This window comes from Rhinolophus hipposideros, assembly GCF_964194185.1.
Source record: "Rhinolophus hipposideros genome assembly, chromosome: 8".
NCBI lineage: Eukaryota > Metazoa > Chordata > Mammalia > Chiroptera > Rhinolophidae > Rhinolophus > Rhinolophus hipposideros.
In genome coordinates this window covers 76460435-76484635 of record NC_138054.1, presented here as the reverse complement: position 1 = coordinate 76484635, position 24201 = coordinate 76460435, and the positions used below count along the sequence as shown (strand labels likewise).

The 24201-nt window shown below is 44.0% G+C and overlaps 1 protein-coding gene and 1 pseudogene across 3 annotated transcripts in view; one reads left to right on the top strand and one right to left on the bottom strand.

Moving 5' to 3' along the window:
- The first annotated feature begins 498 nt into the window (after positions 1–498).
- Positions 499–1110, top strand: LOC308501541 (large ribosomal subunit protein eL15-like; annotated as a pseudogene). Its single transcript has one exon. The product of its transcript is annotated as a large ribosomal subunit protein eL15-like (transcript).
- Positions 1111–7553: 6443 nt separating this feature from the next.
- PTAFR (platelet activating factor receptor) overlaps positions 7554–24201 on the bottom strand; it is a gene marked incomplete at its 5' end in the record, with an annotated part of 32392 nt that continues 15744 nt past the window's right edge. For both annotated transcript variants that reach the window (XM_081055815.1, XM_081055814.1), the window contains one exon: positions 7554–10990. In XM_081055815.1, the coding sequence (XP_080911941.1) occupies positions 9916–10990 (1075 nt within the window). In that variant the 3' untranslated portion in view covers positions 7554–9915. The remainder of the gene's footprint in view (positions 10991–24201) is intronic.

The window sequence follows — 24201 nt, the reverse complement described above, 5'->3', positions numbered from 1 at the left end:
GATGCTTAACCGTAGAGCTGGGAGGACTATGGGTGGAGCTGGGCCCCCTTGTTCACTCTCTAGCCCTGACTTCTTGTTAAACTTTGTGGTACCTTCCGGGGGAGGGATGCTAATAAACAGAGAAGCCATCTTGGAAGCAGGGCTTTTCACACGTGTGTGGCTGGTTGGAGCACCAGTCAGAAGTGTGCATTTGCTCACTACTGGGGTGACCTCGTTTCTTTTTCTTTTCCCAAATAAACTGCTCTTTTGGTAGATTTTTTGGAGACGTATTTTAACCAGTCGACACCTACGGCCCAATCTAGATCTAACTCCAAGGCCTAAGTTCTTCCCCATTCCCCATCTCACCTTACTGAACTAATTTTGGCTGCTCCTGTAGTTCAAATTCATTTGTTATGAAACACCCACAAAATTTGGGTGTTACGAAACACCCACAATGTTTCCAGGCCATAAGATCAAGTACAGCCTTTCTGTCTGGCCACAGCCATCAGGTAAGCCAAGATGGGTGCTTACAAGTACATCCAGGCGCTATGGAGGAAGAAGCAGTCCAGTGTAATGCGGTTTCTTCTCAGGGTGCGTGGCTGGCAGTACCACCAGCTCTCCACGCTCCACAGGTTCCCCCACCCCACCCAGCCCAATAAAGCGCTCAGGCTGGGATACAAGGCCAAGCTAGATTATATCACATCAGATTCATGTGTGCCATGGGGGCCGCAAACACCCACTTCCTAAGGGTGCGACCTATGGCAAGCCTGTCCATCACGGTGTTAACCAGTTCAAGTTTGCTCAAAGCCTTCAGTCTGTTGCCAAGGAGGGAGCTGGACGCCACTGTGGGGCTCTGAGAGTCCTGAATTCTTACTGGGTTGATGAAGATTCCACGTACAAATTCTTTGAGGTTATCCTCATTGATCCAGTCCATAAAACTATCAAATGGAATCCTGACACTCAGTGGATCACCAAACCAGTCCACAAGCACAGGGAGATGCGATGGCTGACATCTGCAGGCTGCAAGAGCCGTGGCCTTGGAAAGGGCCACAGTCCCACCATACTATGGGTGGTTCTTGCCCTGCAGCTTGGGGAAGGCACAATACTCTCCAACTCCGCCATTACTGCTAATATGAGTAACGTTTGTAAAATCTTACCTAATAAACAATTTAGGCTCGTCAAAAAAAAAAAAAAGATCAAGTATAAACAATGAAACAGTGAACTATGGAGAGCAATATTCATCTCCTTCCTTTCTAGTCCTCCCTTCTCTCTCCACAGTACCCACACGGTACATAATAAGTGTGTGTGGAGTTACTTTGGGCCCACTGCCGTCTCTGGACAGCCTCCAGCCTGGGGCAACAATGGTGCCAACTGGGGAAATGAAGGAAGGTTATCAGCAGTTATCTCAGGAAAGACAGGCTTCCTATCATCGAACAACAACCAAAGCCCCTCCCCAAGTGTCAAATTATCTTCCTCCTAGGAGAGAGAAAAGAAAAGAACTAACATTTATTATATCCATTTTACAAATTAGGAAACTGGCTGAGAAGGTGAAATGATTTGCCCAGGATCACACAGCCAGTGACAGAGCTGAGATTAAAAAAAAGTTGTAGCACTTGCTAATTTCTGTGGTATAAATATTCCTAACAAGGCTGATTCAAAACTAACTAACATGACATCTCTGAACAGAGTTGAAAAGAAATGCTCACGATGGACTCTCACAAGCAGATCGTTGAGTAGCAAACACAAAACGATTGCATTTTTAACACATGCCTGCCATTTGCTGGAGTGCAAGGGCAGAGACTTCATCTTTTTTTACTTGTTCTCACAGCATATGGCAGAGTGCTGCCTATGGTTGATAGGAACACTGGTGGAATGAGGGAAGAACACCCATTCTCTTCTCACTAGGCCATGCTGCTTCACACAGCCACGCATACCAACAATATCACGTGTATAGAATTTTATTGACGAAGCTCTTTCACACACAGTAACTCAAGCAGACACCACCACCTTGAACATGATGGACGCACTATGAGAAAGGCTCCTTTGAAAGCCTGAACCTCTCCTTCCTCACCTCACTTCTTCCTACCCCATCCTCCCTCTTTTAAAGAAGTTTTTTTTGAGTATGTGGTGACATAAAATTACATTTTAACCATTTTTAAATGTACAATTCATCAGCATTAAGTATATTCACATTGTTGTACAACCATCTCTAAAACTTTTTATCTTCCCAAACTCCATACTCATTAAACAATGACTCTCCGTTTCCCTCTCCCCCAGCCGCTGGTAACCGCCATTCTACTTTCTGTCTCTGTGAATTTGACTCCTCCGGGTACCTCATATAATTGGAATCAAAAAATATTTGTCCTTTTGTATCTGGTTTATTTCACTGAGCATAATGTCTTCAAGGTTCATCCTTCTTATAGCATACGTCACAGTTTCCTTCCTTTTTAAGGCTGAATAAGATTCCATGGTATGTATATAACACATTTTGTTTAGCCATACGTCCCTTGATGGACTTGGGCGCTCCCATCTTTGGCGATTGTGAATATCGCTTCTACGAACCTTGGTATTCAAGTTCTTGTTTTCAACTTTTTCTTGTGTATTTCCAGAAGTGGAATTACTGGGTCATATGGTTACTGTATGTTTGAGTTTTTGAGGAACTGCATACTGTTTTCCACAACAGCTGCTCCACTTTACATTCCCACCAGCAACGCATAAGTGTTCCATTTCTCCGTAGCCTAGTCAACTCCTGTTATTTTCTGGTTTTATCTCGTTGTGGTTTTGATTTGCATTTCCCTAATTATTAGTGATGTTGAGCATCTTTTCATGTGCCTTTGGCCGTTTGCATATCTTCTTTGGAGAAATGTCTATTCAAGTCTTTTGCCCATTTTTTTAATGAGTTTTTTTTCTGTTGAGTTGTAGGGGTTCTTTTTATATTCTTCACATCAATCCCTTCTCAGATACATGATTTGTAGATAATTTCTCCCATTCAGTGTGTGGCCTTTTCTCTTTGTTCATAGTGTCCTTCGATGCTCCCTCCTTTCTTTTAAGGAACTGATTCATCATTTCCTTCCGATGCCAAAATCCCCTGACTCATGCTTTTAACCATTGTACTATGTACTCTGTTCATTCTCAATCTATTTCTCTACCTATCTATCCCCTTATCGCTATCTCTTTCAGTCTCTCTTAAACAAAAATCTACTTAAAACATATCTAGCACAACATTCCATTTGTTTCCTTCAGACATTCAATAGAGATTATTACTTATTCTTTTGTTACGTTTTTTGTTTGTTTGCTTATGCACCTCTCCTATCAGACTATAAACTTTCTGGGAATAGGGACCATGACAGGCACACCATAAATAGTAGTTGGATGTATGAAGGACTCTTATATTACTCTCTCACTTAATCGGTCACCTTTAATAGGATGTTACATATGTCTGTGCAAGAACAGAGACTATCTCAGCGTCTATGGCCATACCACCCTGAATGCGCCCGATCTCCTCTGATCTCCGAAGAACAGAGACTATCTTTGTTGTCATACCCGTAATTAGCACTGTGTCTGGGACATAGCCTGCACTCACAAATGTCTGTGGCATGAGTGAATTGAACTGTCTCCTCTTAGACATTCAGTTGTTTTTAATGTCACCCTGTTAAAAGTAGCTCATCTTCAAAAAACAAACCAACAAACAGAAAATTCCCTGACTCATGCACATGGCAATCCTTCTTAAAATACTCTCTGCACGTATTTTAGAATGACCTAGGAAGTTAAATTAAAAAGAAAGTCAGACTAGTCATGCTCTGTTCCTCTCTTTTACAGTTTCACATTTCTAAGGAAAATTCAGAAAAAGGGCAGGGGAAACAGGATTGTGGGCTAGAGTGAAAAGGGAGGCTGTCTGGAGAATGACAAAACATAACATCTATCACGACAAAACATAGCATTTACTATGTACTTACTTCTTGCCAGACACTGTTTTAAGCAATTTTAAATCCTCAAAACTATGCTATTATATCAACAGTAAAACAATGTGCATTTTACAGATGAAGAACTAGAAGCCCAGAGAGGTTAATAGTCTGTCCCAAATCACAAACCAGGTGGTGCCAGAAATTGAAGCCGAACAACATGGTCCAGAGGCCACCGTATGGATCACTACATGACCCTGCAGGCTTTGGGGTCAGAATTATCTGATTTCAAATGACTAATGAGTACATGGCTACAAACCCATTAGTAGTCTGAGAGAAATTCAAACTGAAAACAAGATTTTACTTCACACCTACCAGCAATTTGAAAATTGGGTAATACCAAGGGTGGGTGGGGAATTAGAGAAATAGAAACTCTCATGTAACTACGGGTGGGAGCGTAGACTGGTACAGCCATTCTAGAAGTGATCTGGCAGTTCTTCATCCAGTTAAGTATGAGTGTAGACTATGACCTAAGAATGTCACTTCTGGGTATATATCCCAGAGAAATTCTTACATTGGTGCAGGAGGAAAGGAACAGTGAGAAGGATCTCCTCATAGCATTGTTTATAGAAAAGGAAGTTGAAGGCAACCTAAGTGTCCATTACCAGGGGAATAGGTAAGTAAAATGTAGATGCACATAATGGAGGACCAGGCAAAGATTTGCATCAGTGAACCAGATGTCTGCACTTTAACATGGTCAAATTGTAAAAATAATGCTGATGGGGGATGTGGGGGAGAGACACGGATCGTGGTTCATAGCCTAATATATGTAAATCTTTACTTTTATATAAATTTAAAATGAATACACAGAAAATAACACTACATTTTCGAAGGGTACATACAAAGTCAAAGATATTTATTGAATACTCTAGAACTGTTGTGGGGGATGAGACTAGAGGATGGTGATGAAAGAAAACAACATGCATTCAGACAGAAAAATGTACAAGAGGAGTGTCTTGCAAAATGGAGATAAAAGATCTATGCATCCCAGTTCTATCAAGCTGTTGCTGTGTGACCCTGGATAAGTCATTTCACCTTTTTGATACTTGTTTTTCTTATTTGGAAGATGGAAGATATGGGCCTTTACAACTTGTGTCATGAAGGATGTCTACAAAGGAAGTCAATGTAGAATGGAAAGTGCAAGGAGCCAGACAGACCCAGCCGTTCACTCTGTGGCCTTGAGGAATCACTTCACTCTCTAAGTTTTTGTTGTAAATGAGGTGATCAAAATGTTCTGATCCTCTGAAAACTTAGAGGCAGGGCTCTCTCAGAAGGGGACATTTGAGAAAAACCGTGAAGGAGGGGAGGGAGGGCGCCATATGGATATGGGGGGGGGAGTAATTTAGGCAGAGGGAAGAGTCATTTCTACCTGTAGGTAGTGAATGATGTGAAGTTCCCCTCACAGTGCCTGGGACACAATAAGTGGTCAGTAGCTGTTGAGTGTTCACCCCTTTCCTTCCCCTTACATAGATGTCAGGATCCAGGTGACCACTTAATGTACCTTTCAGCTTCAGTGACAGTGATATTCTGGCTTGGGAACTTTTTTGAAACACTGTGTTCACGTACACCATCCACCTGCAGGAGTGCCCTCTCTCACAGACCACAGGAGCCCCAGCGGAAAAAGAAGTCACTGCTGCTGGGGCTTCAGCCTGCGTGGGGCGCACAAGAGCTCTCCAACAGGAAGCAAAAACAGCGAGGCAGGGGCCCTCGCCAGCTGCTATCCCCCTCTAGAGACGCCTACTCCAGCACTCACCAAAGCTTGGACAGAGCCTAGAGGGACTTGAGCGAGAGCACAAGAGGGAAGGGAAGGGACCCCTATTTACTATGGCAGATCTGGGTTGGAATATTATTCTGCCACTTACTAGCTCTTTTACCTTCACAAATCACGGAACCCCTCTGCGCTTCGATTTCCCTATCTGTAGAATGGGTATGAAAATGTCAATTCTGCACAGTGATTGTGAGGACTTCCTGAGACAAGATTTGTGAAAGTGGCAAATATCTGGGGCTCAACAAAAAGTAGGCCCCTTTCCTTCTGTACCAAGTACCTGGGAGGCAGCCACTGTCTTCTTCAGTCAGTTTGGGTCCTTATTTATTTTATTTCTGTGGGGATGGAATCAAGGAGGATATAAGATTGCAGTGAGACAACAGAAAAAAACTGTGCTTAGCATAGTTACTGGACCAAAATAGGTACTTCTTAGGTGTTTGTTAGATACCTGGACGGCTGGTTGGATGGATGGATGGATGGATGCATGACTGGGTTGTGGAAGAATGGCTTGCTGGCAGGATGTCAGGGGAAACATAATTTGTATTACAGAAATACAAGTCTGCACAAAAACCAGTTGTTTTACAAGAGGGTTTTATTATAACTATTTGTGACCTTAGGTCTCAAGCACGGATGTAACATAGATGAGTAAAAACAGGCATAAACATGCTCAGTTCTAGTCAGCCATGACCTACACATACCACTCCTGTGTCTGTGATTCTTCTCGATGCGGTGAGGAGCCAGGTGTTGTGTGCACCAACATTCGCTAACTGACATCACTGGTAGTTCTCTGGGGTGAAGGCTGAGATCAGGGGAAAATGCAGGATGAGGCCTTCTTGATGTAAAAGATGGCTTGGAAATCCTGATTGGTGATATTTCTTTGAAAGAATTACAACTTAGCTTTTCCTGTCGTCCCTGTCACCATTGCAAGAACTGAGAGACATAGATTAGCAGCCAATTCTGTGTTCAGGGCCGTTTCATGCTATGTGCTCTCTGCAATCCCTGAGCCCCTTTGAGTCCCATGTTCCCCTTGGTAAGATAAAGGAATTGGACACCTGCAATTCCAAAATGTTCTGATCCTCTGAAAACTCCCTGACATCTGTTTTTAAAATGTGGGCATAGAACTTTGGAAGGATATGAATTAAATTCCTTCCCTAACTGTTCCTGAAGGGTCTCTTAAACCCTTTCAAAATAAGTGCATGTATCTGTCAATATGTCTGTTTATGCTACCTCCTGGGAAAGCAGTGAGCTTTGGAGACAGGTCTCAATTCTAGCCCTTCTGTGGGAAATTGTAGATCCACTGATTAAGATTCAGTTGCTGCCCCACGGTAGGGAAGATAGACACTGAAGTGGAAAAACTTCAGTAACCATAGGAATTAAGGTTTAAAAAGTTGGAACCCTTCCAGGCCAAAATGCTGCTAGAAGGAAGCCAATGACCCTGCCTGGAGGACTTCCGGAAGGCTACCTGTGGAAGGTATTCTAGGTCAAAAAGAAGAGAGAGCATCTGAGAAGGTCAGAACCAGGTAGAGGTCACAGGGGGTGGAAAGGTGGCTGTATTCAGGTGGTGAGGGGATCAGCAAGGCCGTAGCATGGGCTACGAAGTACAATAGTCCCTCCACCCCCATGGGTCCTAGGTGTAAGTGAGACCTTGGCCTGTGCGTTGCGGCAACATTCTGGGAGAAGCAGGGGGTGCTCACAAGTTACCATCTCGGAACTGTCAGACTTATTCTTTACTGAGCACTTCCTGTAGGCAGACCTTGTACACCTTATACACATCATAGCAGTGTTTCCTGAAGTGTGCTATCTAAGTCCCTGGGGCATATGAGGTGACTTCAGACAGAATACCAAGAACAAAATAATTATTTTAATAATTATGCTTTATGTTTATGTTTACCTTCCATGTATGGCAGGTAGCATTTGTTTTTGTTTACAATTTAGTTACAAAGTATCCTTTTTAAAAATTTAAGTTTTAAAAAGTGAGTCGATTTAAAGAAAAAAAACATTTATTAAGTAAACATACAGCTGGTACACATATATGGCAAAAATTGAGAAAGGGGTAGATGAATGAATGAAATTCAAAAAACACTGTGCTTTAGCATATAAGCATTCATCTCATTCAGAGCTCTTTTGGTTGCAAGTAATAGATAACTCAAATCAGCTTAAGCAAAATGAGAGACTGTGTCCTAACAAGGGACTCTCACAGGCCCCAAAGGAAAAAGTGCAGTTGTGCCTCAAGAAGGGCTTAGCCCGGAGGAGGAGAGCCAGCAGGCCCCTGGAAGCACTGCCCGCTCCTCTCTCCAGGCTCCTGGGGTCTCCTTCTGGTCTCTGCTTTGCTTTACACATATCCATCTTCTCTCGGAGCAGAGCCATTTTCTCTAGTACACTCATGTATGTGGCCGCCCTCCACCACCCTCCCCACTCCCCTCATATACATATAGATAGATACACACATGTGGACACACACACACTCACAACTCCAGAGTTTATAAATCTTCAGGTGGGTGACCTACAGAGCCCGGAAAAGCATCCCTGAATCTTGCAACTTATTCCTGAGAGAGAGAACCTGACTGGCCCAACCTGAGCCAGATGCTCACCTCTTATCCGTTCAGCTTCTATAGGAGGATTGAGGGGAACAAATTCTCAGAAAAAGGGAGAATCTGGGAGGAACAGTCACCCTGATCAAGAGGTATCTGCCTCCACAACTTAATTCACTGCTCATAACAACCCTATGAGGTAGGAAATTCAGCTCGCCATCCATCAACAGGAAGTGACAAAGCCAAGACGTGCACCCGGGTCTGTGTGACACCAAAGCTCTAGGATGCTATCTACCTGGCCACCAGCATAAGTCCAGCCTACAGCTACCATCCCAGACCCAAGCAGGTTACTGGCCCATTGGGAGGCAGTTATAAAAATCATCAATCCAGTGCTTGCCCAGTAGACAGGGAACAAGGATCCCAACTTCATACAGACGCTAGCTGGAAGGGAGAAAAATTTCTCAGATGGCCTCCAGGACTCTGGCAATCAGAGAAGTCTCCTCCAAGCCCGGGGTCTGGGGCTTCCAGGTTCATACTGCAGATACCCAGCTCAGAGTGTGACAGGAGGCTCATTTGAAAATATTTGCTGAATATCACAGGCAGGCATTTAGAGATCCTCAAGAAGTTGGCACTTCTCTTCTGCACCCAGAATTCAAGTGTCTGCTGGCCCTTAAGACCATAGCTCTTCCTCCCACCTCCTGAAATCTAAATTAGGAAGGGGCCTCTAGTAAGTGAGGCAGGGAGAACTGATAGGCTCCTTTTACTCTTGGGGCCTCCCACACACACAAGCACTTCCCAGCCTAAGCTCCTTTTGTCATGGAAACCTCTGAGCATCACGGTGCCCTGGACAGCCCGAGTTTGGCTTGAGGGGCCTTTGCCCCCCCACAGTGGGTGGCTGCCTCACAGGAGGTACTTCATCAGGGTCTGTTATTGAGACAGATAGATGGATGTGGCGCTTGTGTCTCTCCCACTCCACCAGAGCTGACCCAGGCCTGGGGTAAGGCCTGTGCAGAGAGTCATATCAGCCTCAGTAAACAAGCTCTCTGTCCTCATGTTTGGTCTATGCATGTTTTATCTTCTCTGGTCACAGCCATTCAGGACAGGTTGTTGGGTGAATGGGGAGAAGTTTCCACAGAACTACTTCCCTGAAGAAGTGTCACAGAGACCTTTTTCCGTGGATGGAGACAAGGTAGCACCATCCTAGCTCAAAAGTCTGCCCCAAAGATACTGCCACACTGCCCAGGGAGTGTCCCTTTCCCAAAACCCCTTCTCTACCTTTATAGTAATAAAGGGAGTGATTATACAAGACTTTAGGCCATACTCACTTGGGGCTGCTGCCCTGCTCAGGCGAACTGGGTGGCTCAGTCTTCCCCCAAGATTTGCCCCTGGCCATGACTTTCCTCCCAGAGCTATCACATTCAGGCACCAGTATGAGGTCATCAGCCAAGGTTACTATGGAAGATTCCAAAGGTGCTAAAGAGGTTCATTCAAGTTCTGGATTTTCCAGCAGTCTGGCTCTGCCATCATCCCCATCTTGAGGAGGTAGCCTCTATATCTAGTAGGCCCCCAGTGCCCAGGGAGGAGGTGCCCGGACCACAGCAGATACCCCTCTTTCCCCCACATCAGTAGTGATGTCCATGAAAGAGAAGCCTCTGGACCGGGCCCCAACAATCAGAGACTAATTTTTGAAGGAATTGACAGGGATGTGGTTCAGCGGCAAGACTACTTCGGTGCCAGTCTCCGTGGTGGCCAGAGGGCATTTCCGGCTGCTGCGCAGGCTGTGGAACTTCTCGGTGAGGTGCTTGCGGAACTTCTTGGTTAGGAAACAGTAGATGATGGGGTCCAAGACACAGTTGGTGCTAAGAAGGCAGAGGGTGATCTGATGAGCATCGTTAATAGCCTGGTGGAAGGTGCTGTCCTGGAAGCCCAGCTCGGCCAGGGTCCAGGGCAGCTGTACCATGTGGTGAGGCACAAAGCATATGATGAACACGGCCAAGACCATGCAGACCATCCACAGGGCCCGGCGCTTGACTTCTGCGTTGCGCTGCAGCTGCGTGGGTTGCATGAGCAGCGTGCGGATGATGACCAGGTTGCAGATGAAGATGATGAGGAAGACGAGGAAAAAGCTAACCACAAGGAAGACGTGAATGATGAGGACCGGCATGCTGCCCTTCTCATAATGCTCAAAGCAGCGGGTGATGTTGCCTGAGCCGGCCTTGTTGGGCACTACGTTGGTGGAGTCCAGGACAAAGAAGTAGGATGCAGCGCCTACAATGGCCACCCAGATGACCAGGGACAAATAGATGCCACGCTTGCGGGTGGTGGCCTGAGCCGTCTTGATGGGCCGGGTCACCGCCTGGAAGCGGTTGTAAGTGATGACGGCCAGGAAGGCCACTGAGCAGTAGGTGTTGATGAAGAAAAAGCAGCCAGTCAGATTGCACAGGAATTTAGGGAGAATCCAGTCTCCCTCATGGTAGTAGTAGATAATCCACAGGGGCAGGGTGATCAAGAAGAGCAGGTCGGCCATGGTGAGATTCACCATGAAGATCTTAATCTCATTGAGTTTCTTGGAAGGGTAAAGGCGGACAAACACCCACAGCACGTAGCTATTGGCGACGACCCCCAGCACAAAGATGATGCTATAAGCAATCGGGAAGAGGGTGTAACGGAACTCAGAGTCCACACGAGAGGAGACATTTGTCGCCATTGCTCTGGGCTGGAAGCGGCAGCTGTTTACTGTGTCCTGCCTATGCCTGGAAGACCACACAGGAATTCTGGTTAAGGAAGGGCTGACAAGGGACTATCTTATTTCATCAGTTCCAAGACTCTCATTTTGTACATTTTTAAAGCTCTAAAATCAGTGGCATCTTCCAATTATTTGGCAGCATATTTTTTCTTTCTACATAAAATAAAGGTGTGTTTCTAAAATGAATGCCATCTGAGATTCAGTAAAATCAATGGCAGTTCAGTGCCTTTTCTTTTGTTCTTTTTAAAATATATCTTTGTGTTCTTTGGCTTATTTTGACTTAAAGTTTTAGGTAATCTATTTCTAGTCATAAAAGATATAATATAAATTCTTAATATTCTGACAAAATTTGAATATTTTTGTTTTAATGAAATTTGAAATAAAAATGTTGACAGTAAATGTCCTATATTAAAAAATAATTGATGTGCTCATAAGAAATCTGGAAAATACAGACTATGAGGGTCATCCAGGGAATGAAATACTAGCCAGTCATTAGAAAGAACAAGTTAGAACCGACTGTACTGATATGGAATGTTGTCCCAGGATAATATTGTTAAGTTAAACAAAACCCAAAAAAGTTTCTGTGACCCATTATATATGTGAAAACAAATAAAAAAGGATCTAGAAGGTACATCTCAAAGAGTTGACAGTGGTCCAAAGGAAGTTTATTTACTTTATACTTAATGTTTGTTTGTACTTTTAAGGTGCACTTATTACTTTAATAATTAGAATTTTTGAAATATAACTTTAAAAGAAAAGTATACAGTGGGGAAAACCAGACGACAATATTGTAACCAGGTGATCAAGATTAGCATCGTCATCATCAATAAGACGTATCGTGGACCTCTGATATGATGTACTGAAAAGGACACAACATCACTTCTGCGGTGTTCTTGCCAAAATGCATCATCTCAATTTAGTCATGAAAAAACATCATTTAAACCCAAATTATGAAACATTCCACAAAATGACTCATCAGTACTGATCAAAAGCGCCAAGGTTATAAAAGACCAGGAAAGACTCAGGAACTATCAAAGATTAAAGGAAGACTAAGGAGACATGACAACTAAATGTAACGTGGGATCCTGGATTGTATCCTGGAACAGAAAAGATCATTACGGGGAAAACTGGTGAAATTCAAATAAGATCTATCATGTAATTAACATTGTATCAACATTCATTTCCTGGTTTTGATCATTGTATTAAGCTTTTGTAAATTGTTAAATTAGAAATTGTTGAGTGAAGGGCATACAGGAACTCTTTGTACTGTTTTGCAACTTTTTTGAAGGCCTAAAATTATTTCGAAATATAAAGCTTTTTAAGTATATTAAAAAAGATTAAAAATAGCCATAATCCCAGTACCCAAAATCTGGTCCATTTTTCAACAGTCCCTTCTCCCACCCCACTCTCCATTAAAACCAGTTGCTCCCTCCCCTCCCCTGCCCTCTTGTTCCACTCAGTATGTTGCCATTACATGAGCCTGGAAGCCCTTCTGAGGATGTTTGTTGCTGTGGGCAGACTCACGGAAGCAGCTCTGGAAGAAGGGATGGCATGAGACTCAGATGGGATTAAGCGGGCCTGAGGCACATCACACGTTATCATGCAGTGAAAAGAGCGTAGAACTGAGAAACGAGAAGCAAGGAAGACAACACTTAGTAGCACCTCTTTGGGAGCCAAGTATCTTGCTAGGTGTATCCACATGCACTATCCACTTGACTCTCACAAAAGCCCTTTGAGATCAGAGGTAAAAATCCCCATTTTACAGAATAGGAAACTGAGTATAGAGTAGTTGTGGGACTTGTCCAAGGCCACACAGCTGTTAAGGGATGGAGCCAGGATCTCATATTCAGTTCTGTACTCGTTTGTTTGTTCATACATTCATCCAACAAATATTTCTGAGCACCAGAAATATGCTCACTGCGAAGCACAGGAGAGACAGGGCGAACACAACCAACAGGGCCCTGCACTCAGGAAACTCAGGAAACTCACAGGCTCACAGCGGAGATAAAAGCAATGTAAACAAATACAGTTGCTATACAAAGAAAATGGGGTGCTGATATGGAGATTTTAAAAAAGAGGTCAACTTAGAAAAGAGGTGACATTTCAGTTGAGGCCTGAAAGAGGAGCAGAGAAAGACAGAGAGATCTGCCTGGGTCCAGGACCAAGGCAGGAAAGAGCTCGATTGGTTCCAAGAACTGAAAAAAAGACCATCTGATGATCCTTGCCTTGACCTCCCACTGCTACTCCACCCTCATTTTGTGCCACCTTCCTACCAAGCTCCAGCCAAAAGGGACTTTCCACGTGGGTCTTCAAACCTGCTCAGATCTTTTCTACCTGAACCTCCATGCATACCATACCATTGCCTCAAACATTCTTCCCTACCCGCATCCCACTTTCACCTGGCCATTCCAACCCATGCTTCAGACCTTAGCAGAATTTCACTTCTTTAGGAACATTTTCACTGATCCCGGGCCAAGTCAGGTCCTGTCTCAAAGCTTCCTATATTTCTTTGTAAATATTAGTGCAGTTGTAATCATATTTGTATTTGTGTGATTGTTTAACACTCGCCCACTTGACTATGAGCCCCAGGAGAACAAGGACCTAGTCTACCTAGTCAACAGCTATTCCTAGCACCATGAACCAATAATGAAGGAACAGGTGATAAGCCTTGTTAATGACACCCATCCCTTAGGGAGCCCAGAGCAATGGAAACACTTGAAAAAGCTGATAGATAGATAGATAGATAGATAGATAGATAGATAGATAGATAGATAGATAGATAGATAGATACTTATAGGTGAGTTTAAAGAAACAACTGAAAAGAAAAAACAAGAAAGAAAGGAAGGAAGGAAAGAAGGAAGGAAGGAAGGAAGGAAGGAAGGAAGGAAGGAAGGAAGGAAGGAAGGAAGGAAGGAAAGAAGGAAGGAAGGAAAAGATAGATCTGGCTCTAATTGGAATTTTGTTGATTGAGAAAATTTTTGTGCTTTGTTTCATTTAGTGTGGTGGTGATTTGCTATGATAAACTAAATAAATGTAGCTGCCATTATTCCAATAAATCATTGTGATTCCTTTAAAAAAACAAAAATTCCCCCTCAGGTCACACTGTGAATTACATAGTTGATTTGAATTACACAGTTTTATGCTGCTTCCCCAAAATTGCTAGCTTCTACTCTGCTGGGACTTTTCCACTGTTACAGGTAGCCCTGCCATCTGATCCCGAAGCTCTAAGATAATAGTTCTCAAAGAGGGGTTCCCTGGAAATGAAAGAGGAAAGAGGGATCTCTTTGAGACCTTTCAGGGGATCATGAGATCAAAACTATGGTCATAATAATACCAAGACATTATTTGTTTGCCTTTTTCACTGTGTTGACATTTGTGCTGATGGTACAAAATGGTGAGCAAAACTGCTGGCTCCTTAGCACAAATCAAGGCAGCAGCACAAACTGTAGCAGGAGTCATATTCTCCACAGCCATGCACACAATGTAAAAAAAAAAAAAGAATAAATAAATAATGAACCCCCGCCCCCCCCCCAAAAAAAAAGCCAATTTCACTTTAAAACGTCCTTGATGAAGCAAGGAAATTACTACTTTTATTAAATCTTGAGTACACATATTTTTAAATATTCTGTGTCAAAATGGGAAATCTGTATGAACCACTTCTGCTGCAACCTGAAATACAGTGGTTGTCTTCGGGGAAAGCACTTAACGCAATTGTTTGAGTTGTAAGCTGAACTTTTTTGATGATCTTCATTATCACTCGAAAAAATGACAAACTAAGGATTTTCAGACTTGAGTATCTAGCAGACATTTTCTCAGACATGAATGAGTGAGCATGTCTCTTCAAGGAAAACAAACAGTGTTTATTGCCAATGATAAAATTCAAGTTTCAAGAGAAAATTCGAATTTTTGGAAAAATTGTATCTGCCAGCAGGAGCTTGACAGCTTTCCAATACTTAAAGAATTTTCTGATGAGATTGCTGGGGATATTAATGAATGCAATTTTTTGATGTCTTATAATGAAAGGTCAGTGTTTGGAAGACCTGTATAACTCAGTGAACCGATATTTGCCAAATGAGGAAGGCATAATGTTTCAAAATTATGCATAAGTAAAAGATTCAAGGGGTAATATAGACAAATACACCACAGGGTAACAGATTACAAAAAGTTCATTAATACGATCCAGGTTTCACAATGCAACTAATCTTTAAGAAACTACCATTTGTGAAGCTTTCATGTAATATCAAAGACGAGGATCACCAATTATCTGAAATAGACACTGAAATATCCCTCCCTTTACAAATACCTGCCTGTGTGAGGGCAGATTTTCTTCATGTATTTCAACCAAAACAACATAGCCTCACAGATTGAATGCAGAAGCAGATACGTGAATCCAGCTGTCTTCTATTAAACCCAACATTAAAAAGATTTGCAAAAAATGTAAATCAATGGGAGTCTTCTCCCTAAATTGTTTGTTTTGAAAACTCTAGTTATTTTTCACTAAAAATGTGATTTGTGGCAACATGGAATGAGCTTGTTATTGGTTTTTATATTTAAACACAAAAAGTTTTAGAATGTCTTAGCCTTAATTTTGAACATTGAGAGCTATAACCCAGGTACACAAAAGTTCCCTGGGGGCTTCAAACAGGTTTAGGGATATAAGGAGATCCTGAGACCAGAAATTTGAAAATTGCTGCTCTACAACCTCAGGCCCCGCTCCCTCTACCTGGAGCCCAGATGCCTATTCATCTGGGACTGACCTTGTTTCTTTCTCCTGCTAGGCCCCCATGCCTTGGGGGACCCTGTTCCTGGGGCCAGAGAAAGACAAGGAGGCAGCCCACAGCTGGGAGTTCGTGGAGCTCCTCACTCTGGGTCTTTGAGGAAGTCACATCCCTACCCATTCCCCACCTCACCCTTATCCCCATCCCTAAATCCCCCTCTTTCTCTCCTTGGGTTTAGGCTCCAGCTCAATGGGGTGGAGGCAACTCTCCTCCGGAAACTGTCCCTCTCTAACCAGAGGACTCAACCCAGGACATCCTCCTGGGCCCTGGGCCCTGTGCCATGCCTGCCAAAGCCTATTGAGAAAGTCCTCCCACCGGGACCAGGACTAGGGAGGGTAAGGCTAATGAGGTGCCCTCTTAGGTACTAAATGTAAGGGGGGCACCAAAAACTTCAGTAATCAAGATAAATAATATTTTAATGCAATAGTTTAAAAAATCAAAATCGGTATTACTGATTTTTCCTTTTGCCTCAGGCTCTAATATGGCTCTGCCCGGCCATAATATGGCTCTGCCTGCCCACTGTTATGATTCTGTCTTTGGGTAACATTTTGGTTTTTGACAAACTCATAGATACAGACAACACATTGATGGTTACCAGAGGTGAAAGGGGGTAGGGGGAGGGCAAAATGGGGAAAGGGGGTCAAACATATGGTGATAGATGGAAACTAGACTTTTGGTGGTGAGCACACTAGAGTGTATACAGCAATCGAATTCTAATGTTGTATACCTGAAACGTACATAATGTTATTAACCAATGTTACCTCAGTTTTTTTTAATGGTATTTTGTTGATGGACTTTTTTCTGTGTTCATTGATTTTTTTTTTTTTAAATCGTCTCACCATGTGAATGGGGCACACACACAGGTTAGCCCAACTCACCCATTCAGTCACTAATTCATGCATTCATTGGACAAGCACTCCCTGTTCCAGACCCTGGGCAGAGTCCGGAGGCCTCAGAGAACAGAGCCAGTCTCTGCCCTTCAGCAGCTCACAGACCATTTTGCATGTGAGACATTCAGAAATAGACAAACAAGTGAGACGTGTTATGATACTGGCGATTCCAGATGTCAGGGTAATTCTGCAATGGTGTCCCTGGTCCTGAGGATCACGAACGACCTCCTGCCTATGCTGAAGGAAGAGGAGTTAGCCTGATGAGGACCGCGGGGCAGACACAGCATGCGCAGAGACCTGGAAGAATAGGAGAGGATGTACCTTGTTCTCAGGGAACTGGAGACATTAGGTTTGGCTACAGCTTAGGAGGGTGGGGTGACGAGAGACAGGGCCTACAAAGTCAGTATCAGTCAACTTAAGAAGGGTCTTGCGTATTAGGCTAAAAAGTTTGTACTTGACTCTGCAGGAAATGAAGGGTCACCAAAGGATACAAAGTACGGGAGGGACAGGCTGGACCTGTGTTTGGGGAAGATGGCTTTAACTGCTGCGGACAGAATGACTGGAGGGGCTTCAGACCAGAGGCAGGGAGACAGCAAAGAGGTAACAGCAGTTGGTTGCAGGGCCAAAGGAGGCTTGGACCATGGCAGAGCTGACGGGGGGAAATGGATGGTGTGAGATTTATTTGGAAGATCAAATGGACAGAACTTGGTGATGGATGGGGTACTGAGGGATATACAGAGAGGAGTCAAGGACTGCCAGGTTTCTGACCCGATAATGGGGCTGGGATGATGGGGGGTAGGGCATGGAGATGACACTGAGGAGGAACAGCGTGGGGGTGGGGAGGATGAATTCAGTTGGGGACACATCATATTTGGAGTGCCTGTGACACATTAGGAGGATCCAATGTTAAACTCTGAAGAGCCCAACATTAAAAAAGAAGTTAGAGGAGGAGCAGAAACCTATGAAGGAAGCAAAGACAGGATGTTCAGAGAGGTAGGAGGTGAACCAGGGGAGTGCCATGCTGGAGACCTAATGGAAGAAAGTTTCAAGAGCATCAGAGCAAGTGGCCAGCAGGGTGAAGAGTCACAGAGAAATCAAGTACAATGCAGACAGCAAAAGCAAATATTGGATATGGCAACATGGAAATCTATCTCAGGTGACTAGAGGGAGAGCAGTTTTCGAAGCATGAGTTGAGGAGTGAATGAGAAACGAGTAAGTAGAATGTCAAATTCTAGTTCAAGAAGCTTAGCTATGCAACTAAATGCTGTGTGTGGACCTTGTTTGTATTCTGATTCAAACAAACTAACTGTAAAAAATGTGTACTAGACAATTGGGAAAAGTCAAACACAGGCTAATAGATGGAATTAGGAAGATAATGCTAATTTTGTGAAGGGTGATAATGATATGATTACATATTTTTATATTTTTAAATTCCTTATCTATTAGATACACATACTGCAGTATTTATAAATGGAATTATACAATGTCTGGGTTTTGCTTTAAAATTTTCCAGGAAAAACGTGCCTGCATGCTAATCTCCATCCCAGAGTGAGCTTCACAGGAACCCAACCTGTGAATATGAGTACTCAGAGCTGTCTGATTTCAAGGTTTCCATTGATACAAAGGGGCGGCTGGGAACCAAGTTTGAGAGTGAGAGCCACGTGGGGACCAGGACCTGGGACTGGACAGAAGTTCACAGAAGTAGGAAGAGCCAGGGAGATAGGTACTGGGGGCACCAAGCGCAAGGCTTTGGGCAAAGGCAAGGTTCTGCCCAAGACTCCCACACTGATTCTGGTCCTGTGTCTGGAAGGAAGAGTCCTACCCCTGGGTCTCCTGTGGCCTTTGCCCAAAGCCTCGCTCTTGGTGCCCCCAGTACCTGTCTCTCTGGCTTTTCCTACTTCTGTGACCTTCTATCCAGTCCCAGGTCCTGGTCCCCATGTGACTCTCACTCCCAAACTTAGTTCCCAGCTGTCCCTTTACATCAATGGAACCCTTGAAATCGCCCGAAACTTAATCAGCCAAGTCTCCTGTGGGTCTGGGGGCTCATACCCTCGTGCCTGTATTCATGCTTCCCTCCCTCTCTCTGCCTGGACAACTACTGATCAACTTTCAAGACTGCTCAGGCCTCCTTTCCCCCAGGTATTTTTTCCTAAGCCTCTTTCACACCCTGCCCTCTGCCCCCAGCCTGGCTAAATGCCCATCCTCTGGACTCCCGTAGCCCACAGCTTCTTATCCCACTGAATTGCCTGTGTGTGTCCTCCTGTCACACTGGATTGTAGCTCCTGGAGGGCAGAAACTGCACCCACTGATTCACCCAACAGTTATTGACATCCTGTTGGGTGCCCCGCATTGAGTTGGGAATATTGCAGGAATAAAATAGGCAAAATTCCTGCTCTTGAGGAGCTTACATTCTAGTCAGGGAAACAGATAAAAATAAGTAGAGAGAAAAATAAACAAGAGAATTTCAAATTGTGATGAATTCAATACAAGAAATAAAAATAGTGACATGATGAAGATTGGGTAAGGCACTGCTTTAACTAGGGAGACCACGGAAGGCTTCTCGGAGGAGGTGACATAAACAAAACCAGAGGGAGATTTACCATGAAGCCAATAAAGCTTGAGCTTCAAGGTCCCCTCCTAGGCCTTTAGTTAATTATGTATTTGTAATGTGGTATCTATTCTTCAAAGAGGCCCCCCCCCAAAATTATATAAGCTTTAGGGCCCTGCAAAACCTATATCTTGTCTTGGCTGAAATTTAAAAAGTGAGAGGGAAAAAGCAAGAGAAAATCTGGAATTATTCCAGGAAAAGAGTACGTGCAAAGGGCCTATACATATACTCAGACAGGAAAAAAATTGTCATGTTCAAGGAACTGAAAGCTCAGTGTGGGCCTAGCTATCTGAGAAATGGGAAGAGTGTGATGAATTCAGAGGGCAGCAGGCCCCAAATCACCCCTAAGCCACGTAAGGAGTTTGGAAGCAGAGAGATCATTTTGGAGGCAAGAGGGGGTGATGACATGGACAAAAAAGTGGCATTTCCGATTGCTCTTTATCCCCAGCACCCAGCAGCACAAGCTTAGTCAGAGCAGGAGCTTGGTAAACATTTGTCAAATGAACAAATACTAGCAACTGACAAGACTGATCCCTTTGTGAGAGTTGCAAGAGGGCTGACCCAAGAAAATGGTAGAGGCTCGATCAATCCTGTGATCTCAGAGAACCAGTGGCTGCCTTCTCCCCGGAGCAGCCTCCACACAAGGCAGAGTGAGCCCTCTACAACCTCACTACTCAAACTGGTCCTTGGACCAGCAGCATCAGCGCCACCTGTGAACTCCTCACCCATGCAGAATCTCGGACTCCACCCCAGACCTGCTGTATCAGAATGTGTATTTTAATAAGATTCCCAGGTGATTCATGTGCCCACTGAAGTTTGAGAGGTGCTGTGCCTCCACACACTGCCAGCCTGATCTAACACCTTCCATGGCTCCCCACTGCCCAGGATCAAGTCCAAGCTCCTTTCCCACCTCATTTCCCACCAGCCTCTACTGCTATTTACCCTCTACTCCTGCCACAATGAACTTCTTGCTGCTTCTTTAAAAACTCCATTTCTCCTCAAACCTCTGTGCCTTTGCACATGCTGTGACCCCTACTGAGCATGCCTTTTGCCTATTGCATTACCTAGGAAAATCTTACTCATCCTTTAAGACCTAATCTAAAGGGCACTTCCTCTGGGACGCCTTCCTTGATTGTCCCGGGCAGAAAGAGTTGCCTTCCTCTCTGGGTCATCATGGTACTGGGGACATTCCTCAGTGCAGCGCCTGACGCAATATGTTGTAAGAATTGACTTCTGTGGCCATTTTCTCACCAGGCTGGGAGATTCTTGAGGACAGGGACTAGATCTTTTTTCATTTCTTTGTCCCCAGTCAGACACTGGGGACTGAATGAATGAGCAAGCCCCAGATGACTATTAATAGGAAACTAGCATGAAGGAAAGGTAGCCAGTCTCTCCGGGAGAAGCATAGTAAGGTGGGGAAAATAAGGCCTCTGCAGTCAGAAAAGATCTGAGTTCATTCTTGGCTCTGCCATTATCTTGCTGTGTGACCTTTTCCAAGTGAATTCCCCTCTCTGAGCCTCCATTTCTTCATCTGCAAAATCTTACAATTCTAACAATAGTTCCAAAGATGAGCATGCAAAGTGGCCAGGCCTCCCTCTTTCTATTGGCCCAGTGCCTTAGAGCCCGGGGAGGGGACTATGGGTCACCACTGACCCCAGGGGCTCTAACGCACCACTGGCTTTTCTGCCACTCCAAACAGGGCTTTAGACTAATGCCAGCAAAGCTTTCAACAGCTCTGGAAGGGGATGACCATTTGGAGGGAGAAGGAAGAGGCAGGTCAGACCACTCAACATGCAGGCATAGTTGCCTGATGATCCAGGCTGGGGAGCAGGCCCAGGCCCAGTACTCAGCTGTGGGTGGGCTAGCGGGAGCATAACTATTCACGGGACAAGAAAAATTCTGCCATCTGGATCTCCCCCCTGCAGAGCGTTCAGCCCTACCCCCTCCTCTGCCTACCATTCCTATCCTGTCTAACATTCCCAGCCCCTAGGGAACCTGGAGAAAGCTGGACAGTCAGAGGGGAGGGCCCAGCAGGATCTGGGCAGGAGGAAGTATGTGCTGGTTACTTCCCCAATGCAAACTGTGGGTTTGGAAGTTGGGTTTACCATGCAGACTGGCCTCTAATATTTGTGGGGCCCTATGGGGTCAAGAGTACAAATGTCTAAATATTTATAAACTATAAATCTATCATGTCCAAGTTCATGCACATCCTGTGCACCAGCAGCTCCTCACAGCTCTGCAAGCCTGGGGGTGCATTCTTCAGCAGAGCATGGGCAAGAAGTAGGCGTGGGAGGGACATAGGCTGCAAGTGGGCAGTCCCACGTGGACCCAAGGACTCCTCGCTCTGTGGGGAGGGCATGACTGGAGAGGAACCAGAGTCAACCCACCTAAGCTCAGGACACTGGGCATCATTTACTAGTTAAAGGTACAGACACTCGTACCACCCATGACCACGTTGCCTCCTCAAATCAGCCTTGCAAGGTCAGCTTTACAAAATGCTCATTTTTCCAGGGAAGAAAATGAGGTCAGAGAGGGAAACAGACCCGTCAACAGACCTGTCCACCTGTCCACAGGTCCACAGACAGTGGCAGACAGGATTTTGAACTCCAAGGCCCATTCTATCCCTCCTAAGCCAAGCGGTAGCCCTGCTGGAAGCAAATCACTCCTTGGCCAACTCGGCCACTCACACAACTGTTCTACAGCCTGAGAACAGGAGCTTCAGATGCCGCAAGGCCCCAGGAAGAGATACATTTGACCTGGGGCCCTGCTTTTATCTTTGTTCCCCAAAGTTAGGATTTCAATTGGGGGTGTCAACAGAGGTAAGGGTCTACTCTGTATCCATCTCACTGCTGCCAGGCAGTGCTAAAGCTGGATTCAAATCCTGGTTCAAACACTAAACTCACCCCAGGATTATACATCCCTATTTTCTCATTGGTAAAATGTAGACTTAAAAATGAGCCTAAGAGAAAAGGAAATTATGAAAACAATCCTATTTACAACAGCATCAAAAATAATAAAATACTTACGAATAAACTTAACGAAGGAGGCAAAAGTCTTACACACTGGAAATTATAAAATATTGATGAAAGAGATTGAAGATACAAATAAATGGAAAACATGCTGTGTTCGTGAACTGGAAGACTTACTATTGTTAAAATGTCCATACTACCCAAAGAAATCTACAGATTCAATGCCCTATCAAAACCCCAATATCATTTTTTGCAGAAATAGAAAAAAAGCATTCTAAAATTCATATGGAATCTTATCTCAAAAAAACCGGAGTAGCCAAAACGATCTTGAGAAAGAAGAGCTGGAGGCCTCAAACTTCCTGGTTTCAAAACATACTACAAAGTACAATAACCAAAACAGTATGCTATCAGTATAAAGACAGACCTATAGATCAGTGGAACAGAATAGAGAGTCCAGAAATAAACCCTCACATATATGGCCAAATAATCTTTGACAAGGGTGCCAAGACTATGCAATGGGGAAAGGATAGTCTCTCAACAAATGGTGATGAGGTAACTGGATATCCACATGTAAAAGAGTGACGATGAACCCTTATCTTACACCATGTACAAAAATGAACTCAAAATGGATTAAGGACCTAAACATAGGACTTGAAACTATAGAACTCCTAGAAGAAGACATTGGGGGAAATCTTCATGACATTGGAATTGGCAACAATTACTTGGGAATGACACCAAAAGCACAAGTAACAAAAGTAAAATTAGACAGATGGGACTATATCAAACTTAAAAACTTCGGTGTACCAAAAGAACCATCAACAGAGTAGAAAGGCAAACAACAGAATGGGAGAAAACATTTGTAGACCCTGTATTGGATAAGAGGTTAATATCTAGAAGAGATAAAGAATTCTTAAAACTCAATAACAATAAATAAATAAGTAAATAAATAAATACATAATTTTTAAATGGGCAAAGGACTTGCATAGACATTTCCCCAAAAAAGATGTACAAATGGCCAATAGACATATGAAAAGATGCTCAGCATCACTAACCATCAAGGAAATGGAAATCAAAACCACAATGACATATCACCACCTCAGACCTATTAGGATGACCGCTATCAAAAAAGCAGAACCTAACAAGTGCTGATGAGCATGTCGATAAACTGGAACCTTGTGCACCGCCGGTGGGAATATAAAATGGTGCAGTCACTGTGGAAAACAGTATGGAGGTTCCTCAAAAAATTAAAATAGAACTCTCATGTGACCCAGAAATCTTACTTCAGGGTATATTTCCAAAAGAATTGAAAACAGGATCTTGAAGAGATAGTTACACACCCATGTTTATAGCAGCACAACACAATATCCAAGAGGTAGAAGCAACCCAAATGTCCTTCAACAGATGAATAAACAAAGTGTGATATGTATGTGTAATGAACTACAATGCAGTCTTTAGAAAGAAAGAAAACCTGTGATATGAAACAACACGGACGGAGCTCGAAGATACTATTAAGTGAAATAAGCCAATTACAACAAGACAAATACTGAATGGTCCCACTTATATGAGGCATCTAAAGTACTCGAACTCATGGAAAGTAGAATGGTGGTTGCCGGGGGCTGGAGGAAGGGAGAAACAGGGAGTTGTTATTCAATGGGTTCAGAGTCTCAGTCATACAAGATGAAAGAGTGTTAGAGACCTGTTGTACAATGCTGTGCATATAGTTAACAATAATGTAATGTACACTTAAAAGTTAAGAGGGTAGGGGCAGGCCCGGTGGCTCAGGCGGTTAGAGCTCCATGCTCCTAACTCTCGCGAAGGCTGTCGGTTCGATTCCCACATGGGCCAGTGGGCTCTCAACCACAAGGTTGCCAGGTCAATTCCTCGACTCCCACAAGGGATGGTGGGCTGTGCCCCCTGCAACTAGCAATGGCAACTGGACCTGGAGCTGAGCTGTGCCCTCCACAACTAAGACT